Below are 16,395 nucleotides of genomic sequence, written 5' to 3' on the forward strand. Positions count from 1 at the left end.
CTCACCTGGACAACCTACATACACGTCCAGCCCATCCATGGCACCGCCATGCCACTCTATACCTGTACAATCCACTCAGATTACAGCAGCAGCACTTACCAGCTGAGCCGGCCCAGAACTGGACACGCAGTCCGTCAAAATGTAGGAAACCAATCGCTGCTCTCAATAAAACCATATGCAGTACCAGTACACATCCAGTGAACATTTTTTTGCTGAAGCATGTTCAACGTCATTCTAGGCATTCAGGTGAAAACACGGCTACATTGGTCAAAAAGTCTAAGTTTTATAGCCAGCTAGGACGTAGTCAGGCTATATCTGGGTAGAATCGGAGCTATATTGGGGTTTACCTCATCTGCTTCCTGTCTGAGAAAATGTCTGTAAACTTAAGATTCCCACCCCTCTAGATGTCTAGACCTTTTGCTGACTGGGCACTTTGAAACAAAGTTTTAAATAATTGCATCAGTTTCCTTCATAGCTGTGTAGATTTTCACCAGTACAGTACTGAAGGAGGGCAGGATAGGTCCATCAGGAAATGCTGTTATTTTTACATTTAATATACAAGTTTATATTTGAGGCGGGTTGGAAAATAAGTGTTTTTTAGGTGCTGTAACACAATATAATCCACTGTGAAGACCAAGACACACAGGCTTACACACATGCTCCAATAATCTATTTATTCTGTCATAGATATATTCAGCTACCAAGCCTTCATCAGGACAGTGTAGCTACCATTTAAAAAAAACATTTTAATAGGAATCCAGAGATGTATTAGGCAATACATTACACACACACACGCACACGCACACGCACACCACACACACACACACACACACACACACACACACACACACACACACACACACACACACAGACAAATTAACAAGTCACCAAAACTCTAAAGAACAAAACAAACAGAAAACAATTCTACAGCTAAGAGATAAACAAAACATTATTATCACCACAGTTACAATTTACATAATCACACCATAAATGGACAGCCATTTTTGATTTGCCATCTTGATTTTGAACAGAACACAAATTCAGATAATATTTTCCAATGATATTCAAATATCCGACTACCAACTTAAAAAAAACCCCAATAATTTAAATTATTGTATTGATAACATGTATGGGATAAAACATAAATATATTGCAAAATATACATATTATTGCCACTTTGCTCTCAGAAGGATAATGGACAGAATGTATTATTGGAGAGCCTCCAGATAATGTATTAGAATGCATATTTCAGAATATCTTTCAAAAGAACAAAATAGTCAACAACATATTAGCGAGACTGAAGTGCGTGCAGTTTACAGTTGGTTTGAAAATGCTACAGCATGGGAACCCATGAAAACCTCAATCGCAGGCTGGTGACCATGACAACCTCAATCACAAGCTGGTGACGATGACAACCTTAATCACAGGCTAGCTTCTGTCTGCTGTAACACTCCCAGGGGCTTTGAGACAAAGTCATTATCCAGATATATCCTTGGCGTGGTATTAAATAAACATTTGTCCTTAACATTGACTTATAAAAGCTTGAACTCTTTTCCTTCACAGACTCTGCGTGGTAAGTTAGAACTGCTGAACTCACTATGTTTGTGAAGAAACAAATAAGTCATTCTTGCTTTTAACTGTTAGACAAAGTTGACAAATGACAAAATGACAGCAGCTGATTGAATCCCAGGCCCTTTGCTCTCTTGGGGAACAATAATGCTGGTATCTGGGCCTGTCAGTTTCCCCAGGAAAAGAATCGTGTTTTCTGCATTTCTTCTTTTTTAAAATCAAAACTTTGTGCTCATAGTCCCTCACACCAAGAATGCAAAGGATTATTTACAAGTGCAATACATTAATTTCCATTTTTACAACCACTTACCAAAGCATTCCTATGGCCTGAAGTGACATTGATAACATTAATCATGTTCTCATTACATAAATTAGATTACAGCATAGCAGACGCTGTCGTTCAGAGTGACAGACATAGCTGACATCCTTAACATACAATCCATTTATACGGCAGCCAAGGAGGTGGATCTTGATCAAGGGCACAGTACAGCTGAATTTGGACTAAAGTGAAGATTCTTAACCCTTGTGAAATTTTTGACAAGGTTTGTGATGAGTGACAGGTTGTTTCTTCATGCAAAATAGGTTTGGGGTTTAAAATTCAATTAAGCTACACAAGGGTTAACCAGGTCACTGTGAAAGCCTCAGGCAGGCTTGGAGTGCTGAGATGTCCACATACTCACTGCTGACCTGGAGTCAGTTCATCTATGTTCCAGACCTCATTAAAGACGAGCAGAAATCATAGGGGTTTCACAGACACAGATTAAGTTTAGTCCGGGACTAAGTCTTTTTACGGAGAATCAGAATTGAAAATTTAACTTAGTCTACAATTAGTCTGTGAAACTGGCCCATAGTGTCACCAGTGACTGCTGGAATGTTCAAATATAGCACAGTGCTAGATGCTCTGCTGTGAATAGGAAGGTCTATTCAGGGCCAACTGTGTGTGTTCACACTTGAACATTCTAAATTGGGCTAGCACCAACTTTAGCCCCGGGCTAGCTGAGCCCTGCTCCGGAGGATGGTTACCACCTACTATTTGGGGTTACCCCCAGAAATATCCCTTAGCACGGCGCCAAAATAGCCAGTGTGAGCACTTAGCCCAGTGTGAACAAATACTTGTGTGAACACAGGATAAGCTAACTCTGGGCAATCCTTAGTCCGGGGGCCAATGATAACCCAACCCAGGTCTAAATACAGTGCAGTGTGAGATGGCCTAACTAGTCTTTATTGTGTCCCTAAACATGGGGGTGATGTTCGCTCAGGCCCTGGGTGTGTCAAAGTGTCCCTGAGCAAGACACCCAACCCCCAAATGCTCCTGACGAGCTGGTTGGTGCCTTGTATGGCAGCCAATAAGCCGTTGGTGTGTGAGTGCGAGTATGCATGAATGAGAAAATCAATTGCACTGCGCTGTATAAATTCCAGCCATTTACCATTTAAACACACATATGCAAACAGAGGTAACTGCCACAATGAAGCACTTGAGTAAATGAGGGCTACAAAGTATACAGAAAGCAGGCACTTCCAAATAGAGTAGGCAAGTAAAAGAAGCCAGCATAAAATCAAAAGCAGAAGTTCATGTAAAAATAAAACAATGCACAAATACCTCTTTTGTCTCCGTTCACTTCAATGAGGCAATGAAAATTTATCTGATTGAGAGACAAAATTTCCAATATCCAAGCATCTGTTTGGGGTGCCATCTGAGCTTCTTCATCACCAGGGCAATCAGACACACCGACAGAAGCAGTGAGCACATGTAAAACACTAGGGGATGAAAAAGGAACATACGCTCAGTAAGTTTCAGATCTCTAAAAACAGAAAGAAAGAAAAAAAGAAACACAACTGGATTATAAGGACTCCTTAGCTGGACAATTCACGGGGGGCTAGCCAGGAAATAGGGAACACTGAAACACACGGGAAGCTCAGAGCAAAACAGACCGTTTAACGACATGGGGGAAAAGACTGACGTTTCGACGTGACAGTGAAAAGAGCCTGGGCGTGCCTTATTTCCCGGGCCAGTCCCCGTGATGTCTTCCAGGTAAGGAGTCCTTTTAGCTGCTGAGCACCTTTTAGTGCTCTTTCATTTAACCGTGTCCAAGCACGTTGGGCGTTAAACATGCAAATAGATGTTCTGGGATGCAGGACTGAGTGAGCCGGCCTCTTCACTGTAACCACGTGGTCCTCACTCCTGGTCCTGGAGAGCCGCAGGGTGTGCTGGGGTCCTCACTCCTGGTCCTGGAGAGCCACAGGGTGTGCTGGGGTCCTCACTCCTGGTCCTGGAGAGCCGCAGGGTGTGCTGGGGTCCTCACTCCTGGTCCTGGAGAGCCGGAGGGTGTGCTGGGGTCCTCACTCCTGGTCCTGGAGAGCCGGAGGGTGTTCTGGGGTCCTCACTCCTGGTCCTGGAGAGCCGCAGGGTGAGCTGGTTTTTGTTTTCACCTTAATATCAGCAATCAATTCAGGCCCGAAAAACCAGGTCAGTTAACTGTGTAATTAACTGCTCTGATTGATCAATTAAGTGCTGAGTAACGGCGGCACGGATGGTGCAGTGGGTAGCACTGCCGCCTCACAGCAAGGAGGTCCTGGGTTCGAATCCCCGTCAGCCGGGGCCTCTCTGAGTGGAGTTTGCATGTTCTCCCCGTGTTCGCGTGGGTTTCCTCCCACAGTCCAAAGACATGCAGGTTGGGCTGATTGGAGAGTCTGAATTGCCCGTAGGTATGAGTGTGTGAGTGAATGGTGCGTGTGCCCTGCGATGGACTGGCGACCTGTCCAGGGTGTATTCCTGCCTTTCGCCCAATGTATGCTGGGATAGGCTCCAGCCCCCCTGCGACCCTGTTCAGGATAAGCGGGTTAGGATAATGAATGAATGAATGAATGAATGAATGAAGTGCTGAGTAACAACAAAAGTCAGGACACCCTGCGGCTCTCCAGGACCAGGAGTGAGGACCTCAGCACACCCTGCGGCTCTCCAGGACCAGGAGTGAGGACCTCAGCACACCCTGCGGCTCTCCAGGACCAGGAGTGAGTACCTCAGCATACCCTGCGGCTCTCCAGGACCAGGAGTGAGGACCTCAGCACACCCTGCGTTTCTCCAGGACCAGGAGTGAGGACCTCAGCACACCCTGCATTTCTCCAGGACCAGGAGTGAGGACCCCAGCACACCCTGCAGCTCTCCAGTGAGGACCACTGCTGAAACCTATTCTTGTGGTTGAAGTGTGCTCTCCCTCTCCTCTAAAGCATGCTGGCCTTTGCAGGGCATGCAGATAGCGGGTGTGTGATTCCCCAGATGGGGTCACTGGGACCCAATGAGACATGCCCATCCAGCCAAATGAAAACTTCCACAGTCCGAATTCCCTACAGGACCATCCACACCCTGGGACAGTGCCTTAACAGCATGAGCAACCCAGTGGGTCACAAGGCCAGAGGCAAAATGGGCTCTTCCCATCATTATGTATTTTAATGATTTCATATGAATGTGTATGAAAACTGGGTGCAAAGTATAGACAGCGAAAGTTCTAATGAGGAAATGTGTGGCCCAGCCCATAAAGCAACCAACAATTAATTACATTACAGGCATTTAGCAGAAGCTCTTATCCAGCACGACGTACAACGAAGTGAGATCAACGTACAACAAAGTGTATTAATCAATCATAACACCCCCCCCCCCCCCCCCCCCCCCACATGGTAGCAGATCTCGTCTTTACTCTTTACTGGGGGCAGCCTGTAGCCTAGTGGCTGAGGTGCATGACTGGAACCTGGAAGTTGGTGGTTCAAGCCCCAGTGCAGCCACAATAAGACCCACACAGCTGTTGGGCCCTTGAGCAAGGCCTTAACTCTGCATTGCTCCAGGGGAGGATTGTCTCCTGCTTAGTCAAATCAACTGTACGTCGCTCTGGATAAGAGCGTCTGCCAAATGCCATTAATGTAATTATGATTATTATTATTATTATTACCCACTTGTGCTTTTCCCTCTGTCTGCATAAAGCAAAAAATAAATTAAAGGGCAAACTGCCTGTCGTGACAGAAAGACAGGGAAATAAATAAAAGGCATGAAAGTATGCAAGGTACCTAGTGGAAAATCATTGGAGACCTTGAGGTGGACTTCTTTGATGAAGACGCCATGGTAATACTCCCTCACCGTATATCTTCCTTCGTCCCTGGGGTTCACTCTGTGCATTAGGAGAGTGCCCTGCTTATACACCAACCTATCACTGTAGGCCGGTTCACATTTGGCATGGATCCATAATTTCTTACACACTAGAACTTCAGTGCCATCATCCATGAAAAACAATTTCATGGGGACTCTGGGTAAACTAAGGTTGAAAGTACTCCCAGTTTCAACAACGACCCAGTTCTGGTGATCTGAAAAGGGAGAGAGACGCCATGGTCACAAATCACAAATCAAGTTCCCATGTTACCAACAAAAGATAGAAAGAAATGTTGCAAAGAACAATACTGATTTCAAGAATACCTTTGAATAAAAAACTTTAAAAAAACTGATTCTATGGCAGAGCAGTGGTAAGCGACGTTAAAGCTGCAAACTCCGCAAACTACCTCCAAACTACCTCCAAACTACCTCCAAACTGACTCCCCCAGACAGAGCTCCTCCAGCCCTGTTTGGGGAGAGACAGCGTATTCAAACACAGAGGGTAATTGGCTGGTCTGCTGAAAGCAGGGAATATGCCAAGCCGACACACTCCAGATATTCAGGGCTGATTGCGACATGGGGGGTGGGGGTGGTTCTGAATTACCGATCCAAACCCAGTGAGAAAAAGACGAAACCTAGACCGATCTGGTTGTCTGGAGGGCTGGAAAACTTTCACTTTTCAACCAAATAACATATCTAGCCTGATTCTCACCTGGCTAGATATGTAGGTCTAGGTACCTCTAGACACCTCTAGATATGAGTGAAAACCATTATATTACATTATTGGCATTTGGCAGATGCTCTTATCCAGAGCGACATACAGTTGATTAGACTAAGCAGGAGACAATCCTCCCGTGGAGCAATGCAGGGTTAAGGGCCTTGCTCAAGGGCCCAACGGCTGTGCGGATCTTATTGTGGCTACACCGGGATTAGAACCACTGACCTTGCGTGTCCCAGTCATTTACCTTAACCGCTACGCTACAGGCCGCCCTAAACCGAAAACCCAACTATATTTGGTTGAAAAGTGAAAGGTTTCTAGCTGTCAGGAGCATTCAGGGGTTAAGTGTCTTGCTCAGGGACACCTCGACACACGCAGGGCGAAATCGAACCGGCAACCCTCTGACTGCCAGACGACTGCTCTATCTGCCTGAGCCAATGTCAGTCTGTCAAAACATCCATTAGTGCCAGATTTCCAGCCCTCTAGACATCCAGATTCCATCTTTTGCTCACTAGGAACTCTCAGACAGTACTGCCCTGACAATGGCCTCCTCATTTGCATCCTTTTGCCTTCTTTGTCAGAGTGAACGCAAGTTTTCATTTTAAGCCAGAGACCAGAACTATGCTGGTTAGGAAGTAAACACAACTATGATGAAGGCTGAAGAGTTGACTTGTCTGGTCCATAGGCCTAATATAGCGAGCAAGAGAATTGGGTTTGGAAGGAGTCCTGACTCCTTTAAAGCTCCTTCTCATGAAATAGAATATAAAAGTTTTAGGTACAGTATAAGGGCAGTTGATATGGTCAGTATAGCAGCAAGCTCTGCTCATTTATACACCATTACACATGGTTGTAGGTTCTAATAGCGTAGTAGCAGTCAAATCAGGTACCGGTACTCATTTCAGCAAAATCTAAAATAAGAAAAGCTAGGTTTTGAAACAGCTGGTAGCTGGTTAACCAGCTCAGGCCAGCTCCCGGCTCAACATGGTTTAGCTGGTTGACCAAATCAGACCAGCTCCCAGTTTGATATTACATTACATTATTGGCATTTGGTAGATGCTCTTATCCAGAGCGACGTACAGTTGATTAGACTAAGCAGGAGACAATCCTCCCCTGGAGCAATGTAGGGTTAAGGGCCTTGCTTAAGGGCCCAACGGCTGTGCAGATCTTATTATGCCTTCACCGGGATTAGAACCACTGACCTTGCATGTCCCAGTCATTCACCTTAACCACAATGCTACAGGCCGCCATGATATGGTTGGCATGTTTTAATCGGGTCCTGACGGGGTCTTCTGCAAGGGCCGACTGCAGCCAACATGCTGATACACCATACCGGCAGTCGGCTTGGTCTATTCCTGGCCAGATCAGAAATAAATAAATGCCTAATAATCCAGTTATAACCAACAGCTACCAGCTGTTTCAAAACATAGCTTGAGCTGCTCAAACCATGTTGAGTATGGAGCTGGTCTGAACTGGTCGACCAGCTACCAGCAGTTTCAAAACCTAGCTTGAGCTGTTTTCATCTGCAAGTGACAAATGGAAAAGGTAAACAAGGCAAACTGGAAGATGTGAAATGACTCCTCACCACTAACAGTGAGGTCGGCTGAACTGATGGTTCGGTTCCTCTCGTTGGAGCACTGGTAAGTTCCCTTGTCGTGCGGACCTACAACACTCAGGGACAAGGAGAAATCACCCTGTCGGATCCTCTCCAGGGACATGGTCGCCCGTTCTGTGTAGTTCCTCCCGTAAGTGAACTCCCCCGAGGTGAGCTTGAGTATGACGTCATGGCCTTTTTTCCACTGGACGAAGAGCTCATCCTCACGCGCCTTTTTGGGCACACGGCTGTAGCAGGGCAGCATGACTGGGTCCCCCGCTGCGACAGCCTGATTCTTCAAAAAGGAGGGTTCTGAGAGTGTGTGTGTGTGTGTGTGTGTGCGCGCATGTGTTTGTGTGTGTGCATGTGTGTACATATTTGTATGTGTGCATATGTGTGTGTTCGTGTGTGTGTGATTGTATGTGTGCGCATATTTGTTTGTGTGTGTGTGTGCACGTGTGTTTGTGATTGTATGTGTGTGTGCATATGTGTGTGTTTGTGTGTACATGTGTTTGTGTGCGTGTTTGCGGGTGTGCGTGTGTGTGCGTATGTGTGTATGTGTTTGTGTGTATGTGATTGTATGTGTGTATGTGTGAGTGTGTGTGTGCGTATGTGATTGTATGTGTGTGTGCATATGTGTGTGTTTGTGTGTACATGTGTTTGTGTGCGTGTTTGCGGGTGTGCGTGTGTGTGCGTATTTGTGTATGTGTTTGTGTGTATGTGATTGTATGTGTGTATGTGTGAGTGTGTGTGCGCGTATGTGATTGTATGTGTGTGTGCATATGTGTGTGTTTGTGTGTACATGTGTTTGTGTGCGTGTTTGCGGGTGTGCGTGTGTGTGCGTATTTGTGTATGTGTTTGTGTGTATGTGATTGTATGTGTGTATGTGTGAGTGTGTGTGCATGTAAGTGTGTGTGAGAGAGAGAGGCAGAAATTTAGGATTAGCATTTAAAAGAACAGTTTTACTCACAACGGAATTAGAAAAACTCAAAGCTGTCATCACAACTACACAGGAAGTCTTACCCAGAACATAGAGTTCTTACCCAGAACATAGAGTTCTTACCCAGAACATAGAGTTCTTACCCAGAACATAGAGTTCCACATCGTGGAGCAGCTTCTCTCCCTTCTCGCCCTTGCTCCACACGCAATGGTACCTGTCCTCATCACTCAACACCAGGGAGCTGATGGTGATGGCGAAGTCTCCATGCCGAATCCTGTCTGTGGGGAACGTAACTCTCTGCTCAAAGAGAAGGCTCACGCTGAGGGTCCCATGGGAGTAGTGAGCCACTTTCTCCCCCTCGGCCGTCTGCCACAGGACGTCCGGCTGATCGGCCCGGGGCCCCGTGTACGCTGAGCCGTCACAGGGGAGAGTGACAGAGTCTCCCATTTTCTTTTTAAAAACCAAAGGCAAGGGCGCTCCATCACAAACTGATAGAATGACAGAGAGAGAGAGAGAGAGAGAGAGATTGTTTATTATGAAGATGTCTTCCACAATCTTCATTCTGCCTTCTGTCCCCATCAAATTTCCACAAGCATTACAAATTCTAATCCAAGTGGAGAGCTTGGTTACAGTTGCACACCAAGGACCAGGGTTGGCATCCCCGGTCCTGCCAAAAGCAGAGTTTGGCCGGCTCTCCTGGAGCGCCTTAACTGGCTCGCTGCTCGCTGCGTGTCGTTCTCAGGAACACTAGATCCATCTGGGCCACCGAGGGAAGGGGCCATTGACCATAATCAATAATTGGAATAGATAGGGTACAACTGGCTACCAAATTGGGAGAAAACGGGAAAAATGTTGAAATAATAATAAATGAAACGTTTATGCAACTTGTCTCCTGCCATGGTCTGACAAATTCAGCATTAATAATCACAGAGGTGACGATGTCTAGGCCTACCCTGAAAAGTTAGATGAGAAACAACATGCTGCACAGCTTTCATTGTACTGTTCACACTGAGCAGCCAAAAATGTTACAAAGGTAGCATTTAAAAATATACTAAATGTGCACCAACGAGTGCTACAGAAAGGGGTAAGAACCTAAAATACAAAGGGAATGAGCCACATGGGGACTGGGCCTTCTGGGGGTAAAAGGTGGCTTGAGTATTACACCGCAATGCCGCGGAGAATTGAGAAGATAAACAGTGACATCATCCAGGCCTTCTATTCATTCGCTTAACTTACCCAAGTGGTACACCATAACCAGTAAAATAGACGTTAAAGCCATGAGTTGGGAGACAAGCCAGTATGGCACTACACAGCAGTGTGCTTTTCTCAGAAGGGCAGCACAGATCGTCCACAAACTGAACTCATTAAAGACTGGTGCACTGCAGAGATTCCGGTAGCCTCCTTACCTGCATAAAAAATCAGAGGCATTATTAATTATAACATTACTATTTATTATAACACTACAACAGCAACATTAGTTACAATGTACAATGGACACAACAACCTGGATTTTCAATTTCGGAGCATATCGGTAAGTGGGATGCAATATGTTTCCTTGTACGTGAAATTGCTGGCCGAAAAATAATAATACGCTGGTGACCGTGTCATATAAGTTGCCCGAACCCCGTAACATACAGTACAGTCGTAATTCACCAACCATTAACAAGCACTTCTGTTGCTCTGTGCCAATACACATAATTTATTGCTCTAGAAAAGTTGTTGGTAATTTTGCCTTAATCAGCTGTGTTAAGTATTAATGAAAATTTTAAAAAAGAATGAAAAAACAAAAACAAAGCACAAACAACAATAGGAAAAAAGAGTACACTCACTTCACGATAAATACTACTACTACTACTACAACGTTTTCAATTTCAAGTACTACTACTACTTCTACTACTCCTTCTTTTTGTGCGTGCATGATATGAAGAAAAAAGCTACTACCCTACTACTAATAGTACTAACTTAGCGATGTGGGTTATTTTAGGATTCAAGTGTCCCTTCACATTTAGCCTAAAATCATGCTCTTCAAACACACTCACCTATAACTGTGTGAAATGTTCATAAAAAGGCTTATATTGACTACTTACATTAGTTTTTCTTCCCGCGATTAGTTTAATGGCACTTAATTTTCATTTTTACTTTCGTTTAGCCTACAACCCAGTACGCAACAACACGGGGAAACGCTGCCTCACAGCGACGCCATAGGTTGCAAAGGGACTGTGCTACCAGGATACAGAATATAGTCGACCATGCCGTCGTCAAGGTCCGCTTTCCAATTCCGAAACATTGTATTTTACGTTTCTGACATTTTCACCGCAATTATAGTATTTAAAACGATCTGTTAGAAACATGCCAAATTCAGGAATACACAGAGGATACATTCCAGGCGCTAGAATCCGGAGAAAATAAAAAAACGCAATTAATGAATGCCTGGAAGTTGAAAGGAAAAGTGTGGCACTATTAGTTGAATCAGTTGTTTATGATTACAGTGTTGACTAATATTGAATACATTTGAAAACGTTTTCACATTGTCATTATGGGTTATGGAGTGTTGATTGATGGTCAAAAACTGCCACTGCGTACGTTATCCTCAAAAATTGACCAGATGTAGCCTAATACATTTATTTCCTTAAAACAAAAGCCATAGGTCCAGTACACACAAAACAAATTAACCAGGAAGTCTGCACTCCATATTTCACTGTACAGTAGGCATGATGTCCTTTTCAACATAAAAGTTCAGTTTTGATCTGTGTAGACCACTCCACCCAGCGCAGCAGGGGATCTTCCGAGTGCATTTTATTTATTTTGTAGTGAATACTTGGTGAAACTCAGTCTAGACAAAAGTCAAAGTTTTCTAGCCTACTAGGATATAGCAGGCTATATCTAGGTAAAACCTGTTCTTTACTGGGGTAAAACTATAGTCCGTTCATGTCAAAAACGTAGTTGTCTAGATGTCTGGTTTTTGTTCACTGGGTTTCATCATACACATGCGTCAGTGATTATAGCTGCACCTCAAATCCAGCGTGATCATCCAGTACAGCTGTAAAAAGGGATTCCCCCTGGGAAGAGGAGGCGTGTGATACAGGCAGGCAAACTGTTCTTCCTCAGGCTTTGGGTGAATGGGCATGTGCTTGCATGGTGGTGGTCTCAGGAACTGGAGCCTGCAGGTTAAGTTACTTGACTGGGACCCAGAAGGCTGGTGGTTCAAAGCCCCGGTGTGGCCATGATAAAATCAGCACAGCTGTTGGGCCCTTAAGCAAGGTTTGTCTCCTGCTTAGTCTAATAAACTGTAAGTCACTTTGGATAAAAGTGTCAGCTAAAGTATGTTGTTTAACTCTTTTATCTTACATCCCCGAGTGCCCTCTGTGTGGACTGCATTTCCCTTCATGCAATGGGTGGTCTCACACCAATTGAAGGGAGACCTGTTACAAGCCTGTTACTGGCCTGCGCGATCATCAGCTTCTGATATTGTCTAAAGGGGGTCTGTGGGGAGCAGTCCTCAGTGCGTTTTCATTCTGGTTGATTTTTGTGGGGAAACGGCAAAAACAAATCGGTTCATACCTCCATACTCTCCATGCTATGTACACTATACATAGTACTGCAATCACAAGCAAAATTGGGAAGACAAAATATTTGCGATTACTTGTAGTAGCAGTATTAGAATGTATTACATTGAGACTGTATGCACGGCTGATCACACAGTTCTCTGAGAAGATCACTGAGTAAGTTCCCACATCGTCTGATGTCACATTCAGCACTGTGAGAGTGTTGCTCTTCCATTCCATCCTGTTCTTGTACTTTGGTTCACATCTAAGCTCTGTGTCCGTGGAACACAGTGACACTTCAGGGAATGTTCCACCCTTAGAGAAGATCACATTCATTGGTTCTTCAGGTAAACTGAGAGAAAAAGGCTTCCCAAGTCTGAGATTGACTGATTGGAAGTGCCCATAATCTGAGGACAGAAAACATAATATTAAAGACACAGACAGTTTTCACTTCCAAAATAGTCAATCATACTTCCATACAATCAAATGATTTTAGAAAACGTGGTAAAAACTTGCAACACAAGTAAAATAATAAGCTTTCATGGATATATTACCTTTAAGTTCCAGAAGGACTGAAGTTACATTGTGCTTCTGGTCGGTGGAGCACTGATAAACTCCTGAGTCACACAGACCCGTAACGCTCAAGGACAAAGAGAAGTCGCCTTTTCGGATCCTTTTGAAGTGCACAGAGGCCCTTCCCTCATACTTTGGGCCATAGGTGAGCCCCTCTGAGCTGATCTTCAGCACCAGGTCACCTCCTCTTTCCCACTGAACAAAGAGTTTGTCTGGCTCATATTTGTTAACACCACCATAGCAGGGCAAAGTCACCGAGTCGTTAACAGCAACAGAGAAAGACTTTGGGTGGGGCTCTGAAAGAGACAGACAGAGAGCACGCATGAGAGAGAGAGAGAAAGAGAGAGAGAGAGAGAGAGAGAGAGAGAGAGAGAGAGAGAGATTAGTCTGCTCCCCCAACATCAATAGTGCAATGAATGGGATTGAACATATGGAGGATTTTGCTGATTTTACTAAAAATATGGTTTTACCCAAAATTCGAATCACACTTCAAAAATGAGTTTTAGGCTTAATAAGTCTTAATAAGATCTTTTTTTCTCAAGTACAAAATATAGCTATATTTGCTTGACAAGTTACATTTTCTCACCCCATTGGCAAATCTTGTATCAAATCTTACTTAATTAGCAATATTTGTGTCTTATTTAGCAAAACAATCTTCTAGATTTTAAGTACCAATATAAGACTAAAACAGTCGTTGAGATGGACTTATTTTTTTAGCTTTGTAGTGCAAAAAGTATCGGCAACTTACTCAAAACGTGCAGTACGACATCACTGAGGAATTTCTGGTCATTTCGACCCTTCCTCCACACGCACACGTATGTGTCCTGATCGCTGGACTCAACAGAGTTGATGGTGATGGAGAAGTCTCCACGCCGAATCTTCTCTGTGTCGAACTTAACTCTGTTACTGAAGTCAGAGCCCACGATATAATCACCCTGGGAGTAGTGAGCCACTTTCTTCCAGTCAAACGTCTGCCACAAGAAGTCCAGCTGAACATCAGGGAGTCCACTGTATGCAGAGCCATCACAGGGGAGAGTGACAGAGTCTCCAAGACTCCCTTCAACAACGGACGGAGAGTACACTTCACTAGAAGTGGATATAATGACTAGGAGAGAGAGAGAGAGACCATACGACATAGAAGTACCCCCTTTGTGTAAAAGAGTGAATACATTGAACAGTTAAGAGCTGGTAGTTAACGTGTGTTAAGTTATACAGCACGTTTTATATATGTATAGCAAAACAATGCCTGCTGAATGCATCATTGTTTCAAATGAATGAATATATTATTTTGTTAATATATGTGGAGTATTTTAGAATATAGTGGGACATACAGTACTGTGCAGAAGTCTTAGGCACCCTTGACTTTATTATACATATGTTTATTCTTTTGTGTGTGTGTGTGTGTTAGTATAAAAGAAGAGGTTTGAGATTTCCAAATATTCATTTTCCAAAAGATGTAATTTTACAGAGACATTTCTGTATTTAATTTTAAAAAGTAACATATTACCGTAAGCAACTGACATAAAAACTTGATCAAGGCTGTCTGAGATCAGAAGTAAGGAGCCAACCAAAGTCTGCAGAAGAACTCTGGCAATTTCTGCAACATGTTTGGAACAACCTCCCTGCTGATTGTCTTAGCTAACACTGTCCAGCAGTTCTATATCTCAGAGTGAGTCAAAGTGATGCAGTTTTAATGCAGAAGCGTGGTCACAATAAATACTGATTTGATTCCGTTTTTAACTATTCTGCCAAATTACTAAAATGTAATGTAAAATGTATAGTACGTTTATTTAGGACCTTTCATTGAATTATTTTTGAAAGAATCGTATCTGTGCAGAATGTTATACTAGAATTTTGCACAGTACTGTACATTCAACATTTTATAATTTCCCCAACACGGAGGTACTTCGAAAATATAGTGCCTATATTATATTGATTGAAAATTCCATGATTAACATGTCTTAACAATAACCCAACCCTAATAGAAGGATTTATCCTGGCCTACTTACCCAGCAATGAGGCAATATTGAATAAAATGACACCGATACCCATCACATACGACTTTCATCTGAAAAAATTAAACGGGTTCAAATAGCTTTAGATGAAATACAGGGACTGGCACGCCGAACACATTACCGTTTTTACTGTGCTGTGGCCTAAAGAACGACAATTAGACAATTCCTGCCCTCGAATTGTTTTGTTCTCATTTTAGGAAGTCCTTTTGAGTCACACATTATCTACAGTTCACCGGCGGATATTCACATTATAATCCCTCTGTATTGTTTTCGAAATTAAGTAGGCGAAACATAAATTATGATTACGGTTAAACGTTCCATTCAATTCCATCTGGCCCGCAAGCACGGGTTACGGTTGCGTCCTGAGTTATCTGGAAGAAGTTATTTAATATAGGCTTAAAGTAGACAATTCAGGACGCCATAATATAGGCTTAAGATCTGAATAACACTTTTGAATGTATATTCCATTATTGCTACATCTTTTTAGGTATCAATTATTGACATATATTACATACTTATATCCCTGCCAGACACGCTGATGCTCTGATAAAAAGACAAAGAACCAAACACGACACTTACGTAGCGATTCGGGTAATTTTAGGATTCAGATGTCGTTCCGCATTTTAGCTGAAAATCACACTCTTCAATCCACGCATCTATAACTGTGTCAAGTGCTAATAGGCTATTAGGTTTTTACAGAAGAAAATTTGTATTTCTTCTATGGATTACTATTCTTCCTGACTTTTTAATTTAATTTCACTTTCGTTTAGCCTTCGCGACTCAAAGCAGCACAACACGAAAACACATACAAAGCGTACATATAAATAGTATCAATACAATGATATGAGAACACTCATTTAACCACATATAACAATAATAATAACAACAACCAAAAGATTATAAACAATAAGTATGTACATGTTTTTATTGTGGGTGGTCACTCACTGACCCTCAGCTTTTGACAGGCTGAAATGAACTGTTGGTCCTTATCCTAAGATAATTGTACATTTCTCTTCTTTGAGAGGTAAATAAAGTGTAAACAATCAGGCTATTCTATGGCTTCAAAAAAGAAAACATTGACAGGGTCCTAAAATGTAAAAAAGAATAGCATTTGGAAATACTATAGTCACTGAATATGAACGAGAAAGGACTACAAAAACCCACACAAGAAATGATTAATCAAATTCTGATTTCGTCTCGTCTGATTTCGTCTCTGAATTCACACTCTCATTAGAGTGTCATTAGAGCATCAAAATGTGTTCCAATTGCACTGCATGTGATGCAATGAGCCTTCAGCTCATATCTC

General features: G+C 43.2%; 2 protein-coding genes across 4 annotated transcripts; both read right to left on the reverse strand.

Annotated features, from left to right (window-relative positions):
- Window positions 1-660: 660 nt before the first annotated feature.
- On the reverse strand, window positions 661-11,154 carry LOC133131049 (uncharacterized). Of its 2 annotated transcripts, none has more exons than XM_061246139.1 (6): window positions 11,044-11,154; window positions 10,193-10,362; window positions 9,100-9,444; window positions 8,008-8,328; window positions 5,629-5,922; window positions 661-3,327 (listed from the first exon to the last, which is right to left on the reverse strand). In XM_061246139.1, exons 2-6 carry the CDS (start codon window positions 10,233-10,235, stop codon window positions 3,209-3,211), a joined length of 1,122 nt encoding a protein of 373 aa, XP_061102123.1. In that variant the 5' UTR covers window positions 10,236-10,362; window positions 11,044-11,154; the 3' UTR covers window positions 661-3,208. The 2 variants fall into 2 exon arrangements, with proteins under 2 accessions (XP_061102123.1, XP_061102124.1); XM_061246140.1 differs by having other exon boundaries at window positions 10,996-11,088.
- Window positions 11,155-11,614: 460 nt separating this feature from the next.
- LOC133131651 (uncharacterized) lies at window positions 11,615-15,817 on the reverse strand. Of its 2 annotated transcripts, none has more exons than XM_061247043.1 (5): window positions 15,669-15,817; window positions 15,084-15,142; window positions 13,823-14,179; window positions 13,056-13,370; window positions 11,615-12,908 (listed from the first exon to the last, which is right to left on the reverse strand). In XM_061247043.1, exons 2-5 carry the CDS (start codon window positions 15,124-15,126, stop codon window positions 12,412-12,414), a joined length of 1,212 nt encoding a protein of 403 aa, XP_061103027.1. In that variant the 5' UTR covers window positions 15,127-15,142; window positions 15,669-15,817; the 3' UTR covers window positions 11,615-12,411. The 2 variants fall into 2 exon arrangements, with proteins under 2 accessions (XP_061103027.1, XP_061103028.1); XM_061247044.1 differs by lacking the exon at window positions 15,669-15,817 and adding an exon at window positions 15,605-15,614.
- Window positions 15,818-16,395: the final 578 nt, after the last annotated feature.

The sequence above is a fragment of the Conger conger genome, chromosome 6, assembly GCF_963514075.1.
Source record: "Conger conger chromosome 6, fConCon1.1, whole genome shotgun sequence".
Lineage (NCBI taxonomy): Eukaryota > Metazoa > Chordata > Actinopteri > Anguilliformes > Congridae > Conger > Conger conger.